The sequence below is a fragment of the Saccopteryx leptura genome, chromosome 5 (assembly GCF_036850995.1).
Source record: "Saccopteryx leptura isolate mSacLep1 chromosome 5, mSacLep1_pri_phased_curated, whole genome shotgun sequence".
Lineage (NCBI taxonomy): Eukaryota > Metazoa > Chordata > Mammalia > Chiroptera > Emballonuridae > Saccopteryx > Saccopteryx leptura.
This window is the reverse complement of record NC_089507.1, coordinates 204,339,354-204,359,140: the sequence shown is the minus strand read 5'-3', so window position 1 is coordinate 204,359,140 and position 19,787 is coordinate 204,339,354. Positions and strand designations below refer to the sequence as shown.

Here is a 19,787-nt window from a genome sequence, read left to right as displayed (position 1 = left end):
TTCTCTGATTCTAAACCCCACATATGTCCTGCTGCACCCACTTTGGAGCGCTGGGAGCACCCTAAGGGCTCTTTCCCTCAGGTCCAGTGTGAGCTTTCTTGTTTTTGATGTGCAAAGGAGACCCACATGGCTGGGCCGAGAAATGGACAGTGTATCTGCAAGGCTGCCTGTTCCAGAGACGGGCCCATCTGAGCAGTCTCCTTCCTCCCTCAAAAGCCTCCCAAGGCTTTCACTGCCTAAGGTGAGAGTCCCACTCCACCTGACATTCACTGCCTAAGGTGAGAGTCCCGCTCCACCTGACGTTCACTGCCTAAGGTGAGAGTCCCGCTCCACCTGACGTTCACTGCCTAAGGTGAGAGTCCCGCTCCACCTGACGTTCACTGCCTAAGGTGAGAGTCCCGCTCCACCTGACGTTCACTGCCTAAGGTGAGAGTCCCGCTCCACCTGACGTTCACTGCCTAAGGTGAGAGTCCCGCTCCACCTGACGTTCACTGCCTAAGGTGAGAGTCCCGCTCCACCTGACGTTCACTGCCTAAGGTGAGAGTCCCGCTCCACCTGACGTTCACTGCCTAAGGTGAGAGTCCCGCTCCACCTGACGTTCACTGCCTAAGGTGAGAGTCCCGCTCCACCTGACGTTCACTGCCTAAGGTGAGAGTCCCGCTCCACCTGACGTTCACTGCCTAAGGTGAGAGTCCCGCTCCACCTGACGTTCACTGCCTAAGGTGAGAGTCCCACTCCACCTGACATTCAATGTCCTTCACAGTCTGCCCCTCTGTCCTCATCTCCCAACCCTTCTCACATGAGCTCATCCAACTGATCTTCTTGCTCCTGAACTTAACCTCCTGGCTCCATGATTCTTCAGTTCCTGCCACCTGGCCCTCACCATCCCTCCATCCCGGAGTGCCCTCTTCCTATTCCAACCTCATCCTTTTTGGCCCCAAGAGCCGCCTGGGGGAAGCCTGTGTCCACTTTTCTCCTTGGTGCGAGAGTACTTGCTCCTCCTTGGAGCACCTTGGCCCTCAAGCCCCTGCCTCAGCCCAAGCCCACTCTGCTCCGCCACCAGATTCATTCAAATGCAGTCCAGTCTTCCCGTTGCCCGTGTCGGACAACCCTCTGTGCCTCGTGCACGGCACAAGTTTGGGCACTGCACTAACCACAAGGAGAATAACAAGCAGGGGCGACATGGCAGGAGGCTGGACTCAGGAAGCAGAAAATCATGGGTTAAAGCTCATTCCTTTCCTTTTCAAGATGAGTGACATGGGGCGAGTCACTTTTCCACCCTGACCTTCAAATTCTTCATCCGTAAGATGAATGAAACAGCCTCCGAGGCACAGATGCATCACTACGTGGCATCTTCCATTGTCCTCACTACAGGGTCTCAGAGAAATCACTCTGGACATCTGCATTTCTGCACTTCCCAGCACCCTCTGTGCTAGGCAAAACCTCACGGGATACTGTTTTATGTCTTCATTTCCAGGAACACACCAAGCTTGATCCTGCCTCAGGACCTTTGCACTTGCGCTCCCCCGCATCTTTGCCTGGTTGGCTCTCTCCTTATCATTATGATCTCAGCTCAATTTGTCAACTCCTTGGCTGCTCAATCCAAAGTAGCCCCCTGTGGCCCGGATCCTCCCGACTACCTTGTTTATTTTCTTCATAGCTCATATAAGCAATGATCCCACTTAACTACTTGTTGACTGTCTCTTCCCACAAGAAGGCAAAGTCCATGTGGGCAGAGACAAGGTCTTGTCACCACTGTTCCTGCATTTCCTGGGATGCCGGACATGACTCAATTCATAAGCGTTGGCTCAGTCCATGACCCTTAGAACTAGGGAGCTAGGATATAAGCAAGGCCCTGAGAAGCACACGTGGCCTGTGAGGACCCCTCTCTGTCTCCCCCCGCCTCTCACTGGCTCCCCCTTTCCACATTCGTCTCTACAGACTGGGCCCCCTTCTCCAGCTCTGCCCTTGGCTGAGTCATCTCTGCGCGTCCCCAGGCCTGGCTCAGGGCCTGGCACGGAGGAGGAGGAGTTGGGTAAATGTTTGTGGTGTTAAATTGGACCTGTCTCAAGCTCCTCACCGCCTCCACATCTGAGGAGCCCCAGGGAAGGGGCCAGCAAAGAGAGATGAAAGAAGGTTTCAAAGTTGGCCCTTTCAGTGCAGATAAAAGCAGGAGGGAAGGGGAGGGAGGGAGGGGGAGATGACTGAGGGGCATGGAGAGCAATACTGGAGAGGAGGGGAGCAGGTGGGTGGGAGCATTACCCGGGGAGGCAAGGAGTCGGCTCCTATTCCTGGTTCTCAACTCCCTGTGAGAGCCCAGGGAAGCCTCCTCCCCTCTCCGGGCCTCAGTTTCCTGGCAGACATGGGTGCTAATGCCCTCTCCCCTTGGAGGTCCGGGGCCCAGCCAGAGGCTGAGGCGGAGGTTGAAAGACTGTACCAACAGCGGGGTGGAAGGACGGAGGAGGAGTTCAAAGGCAGGATGGTCTTGGCAGTGAGAAGAGAGCAGCCATCCCAGGGACAGAGTCTGAGCTCAGCCCGCCCTGGACGCCCGCCAGACTTCGCATCCGCGCCTCGTGTCCTCAGTGCACTGTAGCTACCACAGCCCGCTCTCTTCCAGGCACTCTACCCCTCCTCCACCTCCCTGTGTCTGCACACTCGCCCTCTGCCTGGAACGCTCCTCCCCTGACCAGACCCAGGTGCTCAGCTCTGTTCACTTCCTGCCTCCTCTAGGACATCCCATCAGACCCCTGAGGAGATCTCCGAGTCCGGGAGCCCCTGGGCAGTTAGGGTGGCATCTCTGTGTCCTCCCCTAGGGCTGCCACGCACGGTTGCACAAGTTGAGTGCTGCACAACTCCCAGAGAGCCATTCACACAGACGATGACGGGGATGTCACCCATCTGTAGTTGCGTGATGCACAGATCCCCAAACTAACTATCCATCCCACTTTCTGCAATGCTTAGCACAGAGCTGGGCATATAGTGGGCTCAGAGAGTGTTCACTGACTATGTCCAGAGGCTGTAGGAAGGAAGCTGGGGGCTCCAGACACTCCCATCAATCTAATAGCCATTCCCTCCATCCTTGACTTCTTCCTCTGGATCAGTTTCTCCTACAACAGTTTTTCCTTTCTAGTCTATCTGACCTCCTTCCAACTGAAGCCACAGTCAGGGGCTCCTCAACCCCTACAGTCCCCAAACCCTCCAGGGACTCCACTAGCTGCAGCCTCCCCTCCCCTCGGTCCCCTCCGCCTCTCTCTCTACTGGTATCTGTTTCTACATTGCCAGGTAGGTCCCTCTGTCCCTTAGGTACAATGCGTTCTTTCTACTGACTCCCCCCTCTCTCAGATCTCTTCCTCTCAGTATCTCCGTGAGCATCTCTCTCTGTCTCTTCTCATTCTTTTTTTTACATTGAATTCACTCGCTACACATTCTCTGAGTGTCCACCGAGTGCTGGGCATCAGGCGAGACCCTGAGGATACAGTGGTCAGCACGCAGATGTAAATTCTTACCCGCGTAGAGTTTATCTTTTTGTGGAAGAGACAAAGTAGTCAGAAAATAGGTGATGTGTTAGATCGTGGAAAGGCTAATGAGGGCAAAGGAAAATGAGGAAAGAGGATACGAAGGGTTGGGGCTGGGGGTTGGAATTTTAAAAAAGGTGATCAATGAGGCCTTCATGAGAAGGCCTCACTCTTGCACAAAGACCTAGAGGAGAGATGAGGACCAGCCTGGCCGTATAAAGGGGAGAGCCTTCTAGGCAGAGGATCAGCAGTTGCACAGACGCTGAGATAGTGAGCTTGGTGCATCTGTGCAGCTGTGCGGAGGCCAGCCGGCTGAGCAGAGTGAGCGAGGGGAAAGGAGGGGCAGGGGCTGAGGGCTGAGAGGGTTACAGTGAGGCCATGTCATGCAGGGTTGGGGGGTCACTATGAGGGCTTGCTCTTTTCTGAGCCAGAGAGGTGCCTTTGGAGGGCTTTGGGCAGAGGAGGGCCATGCTCTGATTTATGATGGGGCAGTTTCAGTCTGGGTCCTGTACTGATTCTAGATTACACTAGATACACTAGATTACAGAGGGGGTGAGGGCAGAAGCAGGGAGACCAGCAGGCAACTGTGATAGTCCAGGTAGGAGAAAGTGTGTCCTGGCCCAGGGGTAGCATGGGATGGTGGTGGTGATAAGGGGTCAGATTCTGGGTCTGTTTTAAGGTGGAGAGGACAGAATTTGCTGATGGCTTGGAGGGAGGTGTGAAAAGACTGGAGTCAGGATGTTGCCAACTTTTCTGATGGAACAACTGGAAGAATGGCACGGGTCCACCCCCTTCTTGAAGTGACCAGGAGTTTGAGGTGTCTAGAGGCAATCGGAGGAGCTGTTGACAGGGGGAGGTGGGGCAAGGCAGTGGAACTGAGGAGTCACGAGCCTATGATGGACAAGCTGAGGGCATAAGGTAGCATGTGTGGGCGGAGAGAGGACCCAGCCTGAGCCGGTCTGTCACGCTTGGTTCTCTCTCTTTGTCCTGAGTCCCTTGTCTCTCTGTGACAGCTCTTACATCGGTTTCCTTTGTCTCAGAATTCCAGCTGTGTCCACTTCTCCTGCCCTTCCCCCACACCAACTTCTCCTTCCTTCCCTCCCTACCTGCCCACCCCCCATCTGCCCGCCTTCTGTGTGCGGAAAGGTTGGCGGGATAGCAGGCAGCAGGCGTCGGCCCCGGGCGGGGGTCTCACCGGACGGGCCGGTTGGCGGCGTCGGGGTCCCGCGCAGTCACCACGCCGACCAGGGAGCCCACCTGCGCGTCCTCCTGCACCTCCAGGAGGCCGGAGGGCGGCCGGAACTCGGGGGGCTCATCCACGTCAGTCACTGCCACGCGCACGATCGCCTGGTCGCGGAACGTGCCCAAGTCAGCGAAGCGGGGGTCCACGAACTTGTTGAGGGCCTCCAGGACCACGGTGTGTACGGGTTGGGACTCGAAGTCCAGGCGCTGCGGGAGGAAGCAGAGGGCAGGTGAGGGGGCTGGGGTCGCCCGGACACTGACAGCTCCCAAGGCAGGGAGGTGGGCCCAGAGAGGGCGGGGCTGGCTCCAGGTCACGGACTCAGCCCAAGCCTCTCGGTTACAGGGGGAGAAAGTGAGGCCCCGCCCACCATCTGGCCGAGGGACACCCACCGACAGACACCCTTTCACTACCCTGTCCAGTCCCGTCCAGTATGTTAGAGCATTTAGTTAATTTACAAAGCACTTATTATTTGTTTAAATATATTAACGTATCTAATTTTTACAACACCCCTAAGATACTTGCATTATTATCTCATTTTACAAACAAAGAAATCGGGGTCCAGAAGTCTGTAACTTGCCCACGGTCATATATATAGCAGGTAGTCACCGGCAAAGGCAGGATTCAAACCCAGGCAGTGCGGCTCCCAAGAACAGGCCCTTACCCCACAATCGGAAAGGGCCCTGGCTCTGCTGCTGACCATCTGTGTGTTTGCGGGCAATCTATTGAGCCTCTCTGGGCCTCAGCTGGGAGGATTTAATGCGGGATCCCCCGGTGCATAGGCGGCAGCCGCTAATGCGCTAATGCGAGTTGAGCCTGATAAACCCGGCTGCCTTAGAGCTTTCCGGGGGATCTGGTTAAACCCATGCTGAGCCTTGCTTCTCATCAGGGAGTGCTAATGGGTGACCCTCTGATGAGTGAGTTTCATGACTGTGTTGTCTCTGGCCTTCTAAAGTCAATGCCTTACAGCAGGGGTTTTCAACCGGTGTGTCGCGGCACACTGGGGTGCTGCAAGAATTTTTAAAATGTGTAATACCTGACTATTTAGTCAGGGGCACTAACCTCTTTCCTCTTAAACTGTCAAATTAAAAAAAAAAAATGACAGCAGCCAACACAACAATAGCCATCTGGTGTGAATGAATCAAAATTATACCTATTTTTTTTTTGTCAGATCGGCAAAAAATATATTTTTTGGTGTGCCGCAGAGTTTTAGTAATTAGTTTATGTGCGCCGTGAGATGAAAAAGGTTGAAAATCGCTGCCTTACAGCAAAGAGAAATTGCAATGGTGGGAGCTACCTGAGTACAAGGGTGCGCTTCCTGGAGATCCTCCCTGTGTGTAGGAACCCACCCTTCCTCTCAGAACCTCCCACCCCCACCTTTCCTGCAGCAAAATTTCCCCCTCCTTCTTCTGGCCCTTTTGCCTGGGAAATCAGGATGCAGGGAGGCAGCAGTGGCCCGGCCTGAGAGTGAGGAATGGGTTCTGGGGTCCGGTCATCAATCAGGCAGAGCTCTGCTCCCTGAGCCAGCGCTGACTCCACAGAGACACCTCAGTCGCCAGAGCTGGGACCCGTGGGAGGGCCCCTGTGTGGGGGGGACCGAAGAGGGCAGCACTGAGGGTGAGAGAAAGCAAGGGCTGTGCTGAAGCCCCAAAGCTGGGGATGGATTGTACACTCTCCGATGCTGGGCCCCTCTGGGCCTCCCATGCCCCATCTGTGAAATGGGTCCAATTTACAGGGAGGATACTCATGGCACATGGCATGGTGAGATCAGAAGACTGAAAACCACATAATGCTTAAAAGGGTGGATTCTGGAAGGCAGACTGCCCAGGCCCATATTCCTACTCTGCTCCGCAGGACGCATGACCTTGGATGCAAATTACTGAACTTCTCAGGGCCTGTGAAACAGGCACTAATAGCACCTCAGAGAGTTGTTGTTGCAGGGATGGCCGGAGTTAATACATGGAGAGCAGCTGAAGGGCGCCTCGTATGTTGTGCACACTTTATTATAAGCGCCAGCTATGTTATTATTGTTCTTTGGGAAGTAGTTGAAGAAACTGCAGTTTACTCTATCCTCACCCCTCAAGGCCAGCTAGAGAGTGGGTCCTAATGTACTTACTGAGTGAATGAAGGGTCATCAGGGGCAGATGTTTCTGAGGGTTCCAGAAGGCAGAGCCTAGGTTAATAGGAACAGATTTAGGGAGGCAGGTTCTGGTTACACGGGAGGAGGAAGAGCCGGACAATGACAGGGAGGAGCATCCTGTCCCTGAAGGTGTACAAAGGTCTACAACCATCTGAGGGCCAGCGCAGCAGATCGAGACCTCCGTGGCAGAGCAGGACTGGAGTGGACAGTCTCAAAGGCTTGTACAGCCCTGACTTGCCAAGCCCACGACCAAGTCCTAGAAAACAAGTTTCACTTCTTTATTTGACCTCCTATCTTCTTCCTCTGAGAAATCACTGAGTTTGCACTTTTGGCTTCTGGTTTCTGGGCAAGCCAGTGGGTAAGGAAGGCTGTCAGACTCAGCAGAGAGAACTTGAGTCACCAGACCTGGGTTCAAATTCTGGTTCTACCCCTTATAGATATGACCTTGGACAAGCTCCTTTACTGCTGAGACTGTTTCTTCACTTGTAAAAATGGGCATAGTGATGTCTCCTTCAGACAGCAAGGTGAGGGTTAAAGGAAATGATGCAGGTCAAGGTCCTGGCATGTACTTGAATTAGCACATCATAGTGATTAAAAGCACTGATTCATATCTGGATTGAATCCTGGCTCTGACAACTAACTAGCTGTGCAACCTTGGACAAGCCACTTAACCCCGCTGTGCCTCCTTTTCTTATTTGTAAAATGGGAATAAAACCATCAGTGTTTTTTTAGGTCAGTCCTGGGTCTCTGGAAAGACCTAATCCCTGGAGTGAGCGGGATGGGAATATTTGGCTGTCAGAGGCCTCCCTGACTCCACCCCCTATGGCCTGCCTCCTGAAACCCTCTGGGGCAGCAGCACCTTCTGTACTACAATGATGGCCTCCTGAGTGTCGCTGTCGGTGGTGACCTTGAACACATGGCCTCCGGTGCCACTCTCCTCCTTGAGATGGTAAGTCATATCCGTGTTCTCGCCCACGTCTGAGTCCTCGGCCTTCACGCGTCCGACGGCTGTGCCGATGGGGGCTGTCTCCTGAATGCTAAACTGGTACATCTCTGTAGGGGATAAGGCTGTAAGCAGGGATGGGGCAGCCCATACCCCAGCTTTCACCGGCTCTAAGGGAGTGGAGAGGGGGCCCAGATGAGCTCCAGGGAGGGCAGTGTCTGCCAGGGGATCCCAGAGTGGCCAGAAAGGTGCTCGGACAGGCATATCCTCTACAGAAATGCAGGAGACAGTGCAAAGAGGAGGGTCTTAAATCTGACCCTGGGTTTACTTGCTGATTAATTTGGGACTCTGCTTGCAGTTCTTTGGGCCTACGCTTCCCTGTCTGCTCAGTGATTCCTTCATTTCTGCTTATTATATATTAAGCAGCTATGATGTTCTGGATGCAGTTTGGGTACTGGGGTTATAGCAACAAGCAAAACAGACCAAAACTCTGGTTCTCACACTGCTTTCCTCTTATGGAAGGAGAAGGACACTATACAATCACATCAGTAAGACAGGCAGTATGTCAAATGGTTTTGGGTACTTTGGAGAAAAATGGAGCGGGGGAGTGGATGGGAGTGCTGATGAGGGAGTGTGTAATTTTAAATAATGTAATCAAGAAAGGCCTTGCTGAGAAGATGACATTTTTGCAAAAGACTGAGCCAAGCAGGTCTTTGGGAAAGAGCATTCCAGACAGAGGAAACAGCAGGTGCAAAGGCCCCGAGGTGGTGGCGATGTCTGGCATGTTGGAAGAATGGCAAGATGACCATTGTGGCTACAGGGGCGAAGCAGATGGAGAACCAGAAGGGATGAGGCCCGATGGAAGGCACACAGCACCCCGCCCTGCTCCCAGAGCTGAGGCGGAGGTGAGGGTGATCTGCTAAATCAGGGGTCCCCAAACTTTTTACACAGGGGGCCAGTTCACTGTCCCTCAGACCGTTGGAGGGCAGGACTATAAAAAAAACTATGAACAAATCCCTATGCACACTGCACATATCTTATTTTAAAGTAAAAAAACAAAACGGGAACAAATACAATATTTAAAATAAAGAACAAGTAAATTTAAATCAACAAACTGACCAGTATTTCAATGGAACTATGCTCCTCTCACTGACCACCAATGAAAGAGGTGCCCCTTCCAGAAGTGCGGCGGGGGCTGGATAAATGGCCTCAGGGGGCTGCTTGTGGCCCCTGGGCCATAGTTTGGGGACCCCTGTGCTAAATGATGGGTCAGTGCGTACGCCGCCGGGGCTGTGGAGGCGGGGAGTATCGGTGGGGTCCCCACACAGGTCTGGATGCCCCCTGTGTGGACTGGATACCTCTGATTCATTCTCACACGGTAGCTAGTGGGGGGGGGCACTCTCTCTAAAACACAAGCTGATCCTGCCACATCCCTGCTTTAACCCCTTGCCTAGCTCCCTCCTGCCCTTGGGATGGAGCTGTCTAAGCCCCTGGGCCAGCCCTACAAGAAGCTTGCTGCCCGGCTCCTGCTGACAGCTGCGGCCTCATCCCCCGACTTGCCCACCCAACCCTAGCTTCAGCCAGGCTGCAGTTCTTGTCGTTCCTTAAATATGACTAGCTCCGTCTCCCCTGGCACCCCCCACGGTACTCTCTTCCTGCCTTTGCCTCCTTTCCCCCTCTCCCTTTGGTCTCACAGAATGTTACTTCCTTCAGGGAACCTTCCCAGACCTTCAGGCTCTGTTCCTGCGAGCCCCAAGCCCTCCAGGTGAGCCCACTGTCAGGATTACTGCATGTCCCTATTACTTATTACTCTCTGTTCTCTCTCTCTCTCTTTCTCTGTCTCTCTCTAGGAAGGCAGGGACCACATCTCATTCATCAGGCATGCTCAATGGCGGGCAGGACACCAGATTGTCACACAAAAGAAATGTGTGGGTGACTACTGAATGAATAAAAAGCATGAGTTTGCTGGTACGCACTCACCAGATTAACACAAATGAAAGAATCTGACAATACCAAGTGCTAGCAAGGGTGTGGTGCAACGGACACGTGCATTTCTTCATGGGGAAAGACAGTCTGGCTTTATTCAGTAAAGTTGAAGATGACTATCTATAGCTCATGGGCCAGCTATTCTGCTCCTCTGTATATGAGCTGAGAAATGTGTGCAAAATGACACTAGGAGATGTGCAACAACGTTCCAAGCCATATCCTCCATAACAGCCTCGAAACTGGAAACGTCCAAAATGTCCATCCACAGTGGAATAGCGAAACCATGGACTACTATACGGCAATGAAAAGGCATGAATGACGGCTACGAGCAACAACCTGTGATTTCACAAACGTAAGTCTGAGAGGCGAAGAAGCAAGGCAAATACTTGTGTGGTATGGATTCCATTTACCTAAGGTTAAAAATAGATGAAATGAAATGCTAATATGAGGTGATGCACGCAGGTGCACTGACCCTAAGGAAAAGCAAGGAGCTGAGGATCGCAGCAAGAGCAGATTCTGGTTAGTCCTGGAGGAAGAGTTGGGGGCCAGTTATGATCAGGAGAGAGCATGTGGGGGCTTGTGGGGTCCTGATTGGTGGTTACAGGAGTGTTTGCTTTACACTAATATTTTACACCCTTCTGTTTGGGTGCTATATTTCATAATAAATAAGTGCTAAAACTAAAGGATGAATAAATGAATGACTAAATAAGAATTTTCCTGGGGCCCTGGCGCCTCGTCTCTTCTCTGTTCCACCCCTTCCAGCTCAGAGCTGGCACAGAGCCTGGTACAACTGGGCAGACGACTGGGTGGCCCCCATCCCTCTACTTGGTGCTTGCCCGTAGTGGGTGGGGCTGGGTTGGGGGAGTGGGTGGCAGCCTGGCTCCTGTGCCAGGCTCCCTGGTGACATGGGGCTGGCTGTGGGGGCTCTGCCCACCCCACTCCGTGTCTGGGCTGAGGCGCTAGGCTGCGATGACTCTGCGCTCTTAGCTAAGGGATTGGATTCCCTTATCTCGCGGGGGGTCAGTCCCCTGTGGCGGGCCCTAATGTGAGAGCAGCAGACCTTGAGTAATGACTTGCCCGATAGGAATCAGCCCAGCTCCCCATGGCATTTAGTCTCTGCCAGCCTCGGCGGCTGCCCTGGCACAGCTCTCAGCCTGAGCCTGGGGCCGAGGGGCTGGCTGGGCTGATGGGGAAGGTAGGGGGCTGGGTTAGATACCCCTCAACCCCTGTTGTGCCAGGAGAGGCAAAGACCACATAACTCAGAAGCACAGAGAAGGAGGGAGAGACCTGTCACTCCAGACCTCAGCATCTTCAGGCACAATATGGTGTGCCTTGGCCAGGGGATGGCTGCAGCCTCTTTTCACATCCCTGTGTCCACCCCCACCCCTCTGCACACTTGGGTCAGTGGCAGGTCATGTGTAATAGTCAGGATAGGCATGTGTGCAAGCGCTGTGAGGGGCGGGGTGGGTGGACAGATGGGAACTTACCATTGGCCGGAAGCACGGTGAGGGAGGGGTGGGAAGGTAATCATATTACTTGAATGTATGGAAAATCAGACGGCTTTGGGGCCCAGTGTAAAAAGCATGATTGGAAGGGGTCTGGGGGTAAGGGGCTGGCTTGAGTAGACAGACAAGACACACAGATGGGAGTCTCTCCTTTGGTAGGAAGCCAAAAGGGAACTCAGGGACAGTGGGTGGCTTGGATGGGCTAACTTGTCTCCTTCTTCTGGGAAGGTCTTACTCACTCTGCGGGAAACGGGGAGGGTTGTCATTGACATCAGTGACCACAATGGTGACGGTAGTAGAGCCCGAGAGGCCGCCTAGCTGGCCCGCCATGTCTGTGGCCTGGATCACCACCTCGTAGCGCTCCTGCCTCTCGCGGTCAAGGTCGGGCACAGCCGTCCGGATCACGCCTGTGGGCGAGGGAGGGTGAGGCCCAGGATGTCCACATCAGCTGCCAGCTGACATGGAGCCCTCCACAGGCAGAGGCTGGCTCAGTCAAGTTCAGGAGGGGTTGCCGAAGACACAGTCACGGCCACAGCACAGGGATGGGGCTCAGCCGCTACCACACATGCTCACAGACTCACACAGATAACTCACACACTCAGTGCTCCACACACTCACACACAATACCCCCTCCCCACATACACACAAGCACACATATCCATGCTCACACACTCACACACAACACAAAAGCAACAGAATGGACTATTCGGTTTACTAGAAAGAGGTGTGGGGACTAGAACCTGCCAGCCAGTGTGGCAAACCATCTCACTTTTGGGGCCTCCGTTTCCCCATGTGAGGGTGAACCCTGCTATTTCCTGAGGGGGTCTGGCCCGTGCCTGATCGCCTGTCAGTGGCACTTGGCCCAGAGCCAGGCACGGAGCAGCAGCCTGGTGAGTGTTTAACAAAGTGAATGGGGCTCACCCCACATTCAAGTGCACTCACTGTGGAGTCCTGCTCCCCTGCACGCACGCACTAGGTGTGTCTCATACATACATGGTCATGTACACTCATGCACACTAACACACACTCATTCTCACTCGCACCCCTCCACGATGACATCATCCCCAGGTCCATGGAGCCCCAGCCCCTGGCCCCCAGCCCCTGGCCCCCAGCCTCTGGCCCCCAGCCTGGCCGTAGATTCCCTGTCCAGGCACCAACTAATGGCTGCACAGACAATCCTTCAAGCCGTTAATGGCTGTGGGGGTGGAGGGGCGGCAGGAATGGGGTGACTGCAAAATGAATTCTGCTCCGGAGAAGGCTGAGTTTCTTGTCTCTCTGCCAGTGGAAGCCGAGGGTGGAGCGGGGAGTCGATGAGGCATTCAGAGCCCCCCCCCCCATGACTCAGTGCAACCTGCCCAGCACCAGGTGGTGACAGGTGGTGCCCAGGGCCTGAGCACCAGGTGGAGTCATGCACCAGCAGCCCCACGATGCGCCCCATAAAACCCAATCTCCGAGTCCTGATGTCCCCAAGCAGCTTCCAGACTCCAATAAAGGGCACAGAACCGGAGAAGAGAAGAGGCTACAGCGTGTGCATGTGTGCCCGCATGTGTAGGTGGGGGAGCCGGTGGGGGAGCCAGTGGGGGAGCCGGTGGGGGGCTTCTCAGGGGTGGCCCTGCTTCTGTGGGACCACATAGAGAAGTGGCATGTGTATTCTAACTAACAAGGGTCACACAGCCCCTCCGATCAGTGGCCTTCGAGACTTCTCAATAGGCCCCCTCCTGACCCTTTCTCTGCCAGAAGAGGTCTCCCCAAGGAGAGCAGGGTCTTGGAAGCAGAGAAGATTGGGATTAGGCCTTAAGAGAGACTGAAGCTTTGCCCTGGCCGGTTGGCTCAGCGGTAGAGCGTCGGCCTACCGTGCGGAGGACCCGGGTTCGATTCCCGGCCAGGGCACACAGGAGAAGCGCCCATTTGCTTCTCCACCCCTCCGCCACGCCTTCCTCTCTGTCTCTCTCTTCCCCTCCCGCAGCCAAGGCTCCACTGGAGCAAAGATGGCCCGGGCGCTGGGGATGGCTCTGTGACCTCTGCCTCAGGCGCTAGAGTGGCTCTGGTCGCAACATGGTGACGCCCAGGATGGGCAGAGCATCACCCCCTGGTGGGCAGAGCGTCGCCCCATGGTGAGCGTGCCGGGTGGATCCTGGTCGGGCGCATGCAGGAGTCTGTCTGACTGTCTCTCCCTGTTTCCAGCTTCAGAAAAATGCAAAAAAAAAAAAAAAAAAGAAAAGAGAGAGACTGAAGCTTTTAAAGAAAATGTATAGAAGATCATTTCTGCTACATTCTATTGGCTGAAGCAGCCGCAAGACCCGCCCAGATTTAAGGGTTGGGAGGAAGGGTGAAGTCACTTTACTCTGAGGCCAGTTTAGCATGGGAGGAGTCGACACGGTATTTTTCTATCTACTCCGCCTCTGCCTCCTGATGCTGGTGCACTTCTGCGGGTGGCCGGGGGTAAAATTCCCAAATCAGCCCAGAAAGATTATTCTTGAAACCTTCTGGCTCTTCTTAATTCATTCACTCATTTATGAAACCTTTCCTGAGGGCCTACGATGTGCAGGGCCTACAGAGTCACCTATGAGGCAGTGCAAACAGGGGGGACTTCCGAGTCAGACGTTTGTGATTCAGAACTTCTTTCTACTCACACAAGGCTGCTGTGTAACCTTGGGTGAGTTCTTGAGCCTTTCTGGGTCTCAGTTTCCTGTTCTGTAAAATGGGGATACCCAGCTGATAGGGCCGTTGGGAGGACACAATGAGATGAAGCTCCCAGCAGCAGGCCTCACATTTTGGAGACGCCTCCCCAACCCCCTTCCTCGAGGCTTGGGCTGGGTAAACCCCATAAATAAGTTCCACACTGGCCTCCTTCCTCAGCTTGTCCATAGAGTCTGGCACAGTCAAGAAACATCTTGACCGCCTGACTTATTCCCACAGACTCTGTCCTGCCTCGAGCAGCCTGGGTGTAATCGTCTCTTTGTTTCTGGCTTCTCTGTTGGAACAAGAGGGTCGTGAGGGTGGAAATCAGATCTAGTTCAGCATTCTGATCCAGGATATGGTGCTTAGAAGGTGTTCAACAAAGGTTAGCATCCTTTCCCAGGAAAATGGACATCTCTGTCCCATTGAGAATTTTCAGCGGATATCTTGAATAGAAGGAGTGAGTCTTCCTATTCTTGCCCGGGTGGTGGTAGGTGGGGCTGGTAACTAGAACCTGGCCACAGGTCCCTGCAGCCTCCTCCTCATCTATCACCCCCAGTTCCAGCTGTTGTCCTCGCTACCCCTGCTGTCCCCTCCAAATGCTGCAGAAGGGGCCCTGGAGCCCGAGTGATGCCTCATTAGCCCGCAAATGCCATCCCCGTCGTCCCTATGGGGGGCTTGCTGGCAGGTCTGGCCTTTAAAACACACACGTTAATTCCTCCTCTGACGCTGGGCCTCGTGGCGCCCTGCCCCCTCCCGTCCCTCACACCTTCCTCTCAGGCCCCTTTCAGGCTCTGCTTCCTGCTATCTGCACAGCGAGAACAGACTGTACCTCACAGCAGCTGCTAAATATAGACCCGCATCAGCGGCATATTCCTGGCTGGGGAAATGGAGCTGGGGCAGGGAGAGGCACCCGCTCCTGCAGTGGAGCTAAAGGCAAGCGGGGGGGTGGGGGGGTGGGAACCAGGGCCCTTCCTGGGAGATGTCAACAAAGACCCTTTCAGGCTGAGAAAGTTGAGGGACCCTAGAACAAGGACCCCATTGACACCTTCGCCTGCCTTGCCTGGCGCCCAGCCTCTGACTTCTTGGGCACGAACTCTTCCTGCCCTCCCAGGCTCCACGGCTCCTCCCTTACCGCCTTCCTCCAGACCCTCTGCCGTGGGGGATGCTCTTCCCCGGAACCTGGCTATCCTCCTCACCCCCTTCGTCTAATTCTTCCTCTGCCCACCCCGACCACCTCCTAGACTCAGTCCTGGTCCTTCTCTTATTTCTATGTTTTGTCTCTGCCTCTCCTCCCCCCAAAAGCTGATCAACTCTAAGGACTCCACCTCCTCAGGCTTCATTATCATTGTTGTCATTGTCATCATCATCATCACCATCTTCTTTATTCCCTTGGTTTCCATTTATGCGTCATGCACTGGGCTGAGCACTTCATGCATTCACTGTTTCTCTGGTCTGCAAGCTCTCTCCTAGATACTGATTCACTCCCACCCTCAACTTTGTTCAGGTCTCTGCCCCAACGTCACCTCCCCAGAAAGGCCTGTCCTGATTTCTTCATCTAAGTCTCTCCCTTTACCCTGCTTTATGTTTCTTCCTAGCAAGCACTGTTACTTGACATTATGTTGTATGTTTATATTTCGGTATTCCCAACTTGAATAACAGCTCCGTGAGGGCAGGCTCTTGGAATTGCCCACTGCTGCATTCCTAGAGCTTAGAACAGAGCCAGGCACATAGGCACTCAATAAAGAGTTGTTGAATAAATGAATGAATGAACTTTCCCATTGAATCCTCACAATGATTGAGTGAAATGGGTGCTATTACCCCTCTTGTGCACATGGGGAAACCAAAGTTTATGGAGCCCCAACCATTCTCAGAGTTTCAAGCCCATATTTCAGATAGCCTGCTAGATGTTTCAGATGTTTCTTTTCTCATCTTCTCTCATCTTAAAGTCAATATGCTTAAAACTGATTTAAGTAGCTCTGCACCAGATCATAGGGCAAATTTGCTAATTCCTTAGCCCCTCGTAGTTTTCTTACCCATATTCCTCTTGTTTCTGTGTATGGTATTCCCTCTCATCCTAGCCCCCAAAGCTAGGAACCCTTGAATTTCTCCCTTAATCTAATCCCTTATTAGTTATGTGGACCCCCAAGGTTTGCCCTTCTCAGCATGTACTCTGAGCCCTCAGACTCCATTCTCAGCATCTCTACTAACCCTCACAACCCATGCTGCATCATCTCTGGCCCCCTACCTAGATGAAATAGGTTAAAGAGCCTGGGTGGGTGCTGAGAGGGGCACAGGGTTTGGGTTTTGTCCTTCAGGGCCCTCTACTGGGCATTCCAGGCTCCTGGGTCTCCCCAAATTCAGTCCCTGCCTCTGAGCCATGCACTATAGCAGCAGCCCAAGGGATCTTGTTAAAATGAAAACCCGAGCATGTCACTTCTCTGCTTCAAAGTCATCAATGAATCCACAGTGTTGGTGAGGGGGAGGGGAGCCAAGCTCCCTTACATGTGGTTCTCAGGAGTGCAACCTGCCACATGTTGGCATTATCTATCCCAATTCCAAACAAATGCACGTGCTCTTTGACCCAGCTTTCCCACTTCCTGAAACTATCCTGCAGATATACTCACACATGCACAAAATGATAGATGTACAAGGTTATTCACTGTAGCATTTTTCGTTGTAGCAAAAGATTGGAAAGAGCGTAAGTGTCCATCAATGGGGGACGGGTGAAACAAATTTTTGTGTATCCACAACAGCAGTTAAATAAAAGAATGAGAAAGCTCTTTATGTACTGATATGGAATAATCTTCAAGATGTATTGGTAAGCAAAAAAGGCAAGCAGTGTGTCTAGTGTGTTATAGCTACCATTTGTGCAAAAAACCACAAAACAAAACAAATCCATGTACTTATTTTCTTGTACATGCATAGAATAGCTCTGAAAAGATACACAAGAAAATGACATTGGTTGCCTTGGAGACACAGAAGGGGTGGCTGGGGGACTAGAAGGGGTAAAGAATTTATTTCCACTAAATACCCATTTGGACTCTGCATTTTGAACCTTGAAATGTATTTTCTATTTAAAAATAACTTAAGTTTTCAAATGAATGAGTCCAAGATCTTGTAGGATATATATACTCAGTGGCTACCTTTGGGGCTACAATTACTGGGTATGGGGGTAGGAAGCCTTTTCTTTCTTTCTTTCCTTCTTTCTAACATTTCTTTACTGTTTGGATGGTCTCTAAAATGTATTAATTTTGCAAGGAGAAAAAATAACGAAGATATTATGTGTAAGAAGATACAATTATAACTGTGCTCAAAGACTGCACTCCTCAACCCCTTTCCAAACCAAACCAAACAAACACACAAATAAAAACCCAAAGTGCAAATCCATCAAATAGCCCTCCCTCCCTATCACCTGGAGAATAAAATCCTTCTCCCACCTCGATTACAGCGGGCATACCAGGCCCCTGCCAGCCTCTCCACATCACCTCTCAACGTGCCTGCTTCCCCAATCCTCGGTTGCTTACAATTCCTCTCATGCCTCAGGCTGTTCTCTTCCTCCAAGTGTTGCCTGCACCAAGCCCTCTGCCTGGAATGCTCTTCTCTGAGTCTCCCCGTCTGGCCAAGAACTTCTTATCCTTTGGAGATGCTACTACTGCCTCCAGGAACCTTGCATCTTAAATCTTAATTGCCCAAGCATATGCCTGTCCCCCTGCCCCCACCTGACTGTGAGCCCCACGAAGCATTTGTCCCCTCCTATCCTAGGGACAATGAGAGCCCCAACCCTGGAATTGGCAGCTACTCCCAGCTGAGTGACCCCCAGTGAGCCACTTCCCTTCTCTGAGCCTCAGTCTCCTCTTTCTGTCCCCCCTGAAATGCCCCTCAGAGGCAAAACCGGGTTCTCACCTCACAGTGAAGTGGGGCGCGGCAGGTGGGGTGTTGCGCGTCGTTTGGTGGTGTTGGGGGAGGGGGCACGTAAGCAAAGAACCCTTTCTTCCCTGCCAGTCTGAGTCTTTCTGTCGGATTCTTAACAACTCACATTTGCACAGAGCTCTCAGAACTGCTGAGAAGGTGCCTGTCACCAGCAGACCTCCCCCAAACGACACTTATGACACGCCTGTCTCCGTTTAGCTTTAAGGACACGGAGCTTCTTCGCTCAGACCTCTGAAGTCCTTCCAGGGCGCCCACAGTGGCTGCCCCCTGCTTTTGTTTTTTCTGCTAGTCTTGCAGGTGCCCTCCACCCCATTCTTTTCTGTTTCTCAGTCCTTCCCTCCTCCTGTCTGGCCGCACCTCCTTCTCCCCCATCCTTGGGACTCCTGGAGCGGGCAAAACGCTTTCGCGTCACTCGGTCCTACTCTTAGTGCACTGAGGTCGGAAGCAGACCTCTGGCTGTGGTCCTGACGACGGCTCACCCCTTCTGACCCTGCCCCGTGTGTCACTCTTCTGATTCCGCCCAGGTCCCGCCCTGTGGCCCCGCCCCTGTGACTCGGCCCCGCCCCTCACCGGTCTTGGGGTCCACAGTGAAATGGTGCTCTCCATCCAGTACGCTGTAGACCAGCCGAGCGCTGCTGCCGTACGTCGGGTCATCCGCATCCGAGGCCATCACCTGCATCACCGATGTGCCTGGGCCCGGGGGACCAAGCAACACAGTGGTCACCTGGGGCCGCTGAGCTCCTCCTCCCCCACCCGTCCCTTCCCTCAAGGAAGCTGGGAGAAGAGACCCAGGTTGGAGGACATTTGAAGCCAGTCCCTTCACAGTCCCAATCCCCACACTGAGTCCCAACCTGCTTCGTGATCAGGGGCCTTCCGAGGGACTGGCACCAGCATGAACACGTTCAGATCTGAATCTGAACTCAAATCTCCCTTTTGTGCTTCCCAGCTGTAGGACTGTGGCCATGGAAGGCAGCCTCTCTGAATCTGTTTCCTCTTCAGCAAAACGGGGATAATTCTAGTTGGTTCATGAGGGCATGCGTTCTAAACTCCCAGTGCAGAACAGGCTCAGAGCAGGCTCTCAGTGGGTGGTGGTCATGATCACTTTCACAAGTTAAGGTCAGGACAGTCCGAGTTAGAACTAGGCTGGAAACCAGGCACCTGATTCCCAAAGCAGGGCTCTTTCTCCCCATCCCAGCTCCTCCTCCGAATTTCTCAAGAAAATTCTGCCCCTTCTTACACACACCCCTCACCCCCCACTTCCCTCATTTCCCCCGTCTTGCCACAGGATAGGGGAGTGGGGGCTGAGGGGGCAGCCCAGAAGGACAACAAAGTGTGTTGGGGCTTAGAGGCCAGTGTCTCTTGGTTCCTGGGGAAGGAGAATGGCAGTGCCCAGCTTTCCCTTGGGAAATAGTTGGCTGTGGGCCCTGGTGCCCTCCTAGTCTATTCCCACCCCCTGTCCAGACAGTCCCTGCCCCCAGACACACACACACACACACACACACACACTTCTCCTCATGCTCTGCACGTAGGCTGCTGGGGAGAGTATAAATTGGATAAAAGTCCATCAAACAGCGGCAATTAAGTTATTGATTTTTGACGCTGCCTCATTAAACCGGGAGCTTCTCTCAGCCTGTCCCAGAGATGGCTCTAATTTGACATCATGTTCAATTTGACAAAAGCAGGGCTTGCGACGTGAGGCCTGGACAGGATGGGGGTGAGGGTTAGGATGGGGGAGGGTTGAATGGGGGTTGGGGAAAGAAAGCCAGCTGATCTACATGAACCTTTCCAGAAAGGAGCAGGTGAGCTGAAAGACCCAAGAGGGAGTTTGGGGGGCTCAGGATATAAC

General features: G+C 53.3%; 1 protein-coding gene and 1 non-coding gene across 2 annotated transcripts in view; one reads left to right on the top strand and one right to left on the bottom strand.

The window, feature by feature from the left end:
- The window catches only part of CDH22 (cadherin 22), a 123,361-nt gene that overhangs the window by 26,122 nt on the left and 77,452 nt on the right, over positions 1–19,787 (bottom strand). The window contains exons 4-7 of the mRNA XM_066387623.1: positions 18,512–18,631; positions 11,569–11,736; positions 7,755–7,948; positions 4,711–4,964 (exon numbers count right to left, since the gene is read on the bottom strand). Of these exons, the coding sequence (XP_066243720.1) occupies positions 4,711–4,964; positions 7,755–7,948; positions 11,569–11,736; positions 18,512–18,631 (736 nt within the window). The remainder of the gene's footprint in view (positions 1–4,710; positions 4,965–7,754; positions 7,949–11,568; positions 11,737–18,511; positions 18,632–19,787) is intronic.
- Positions 13,144–13,219, top strand: TRNAG-ACC (transfer RNA glycine (anticodon ACC)). The gene has a single exon. It is a non-coding gene; the product is annotated as a tRNA-Gly (tRNA).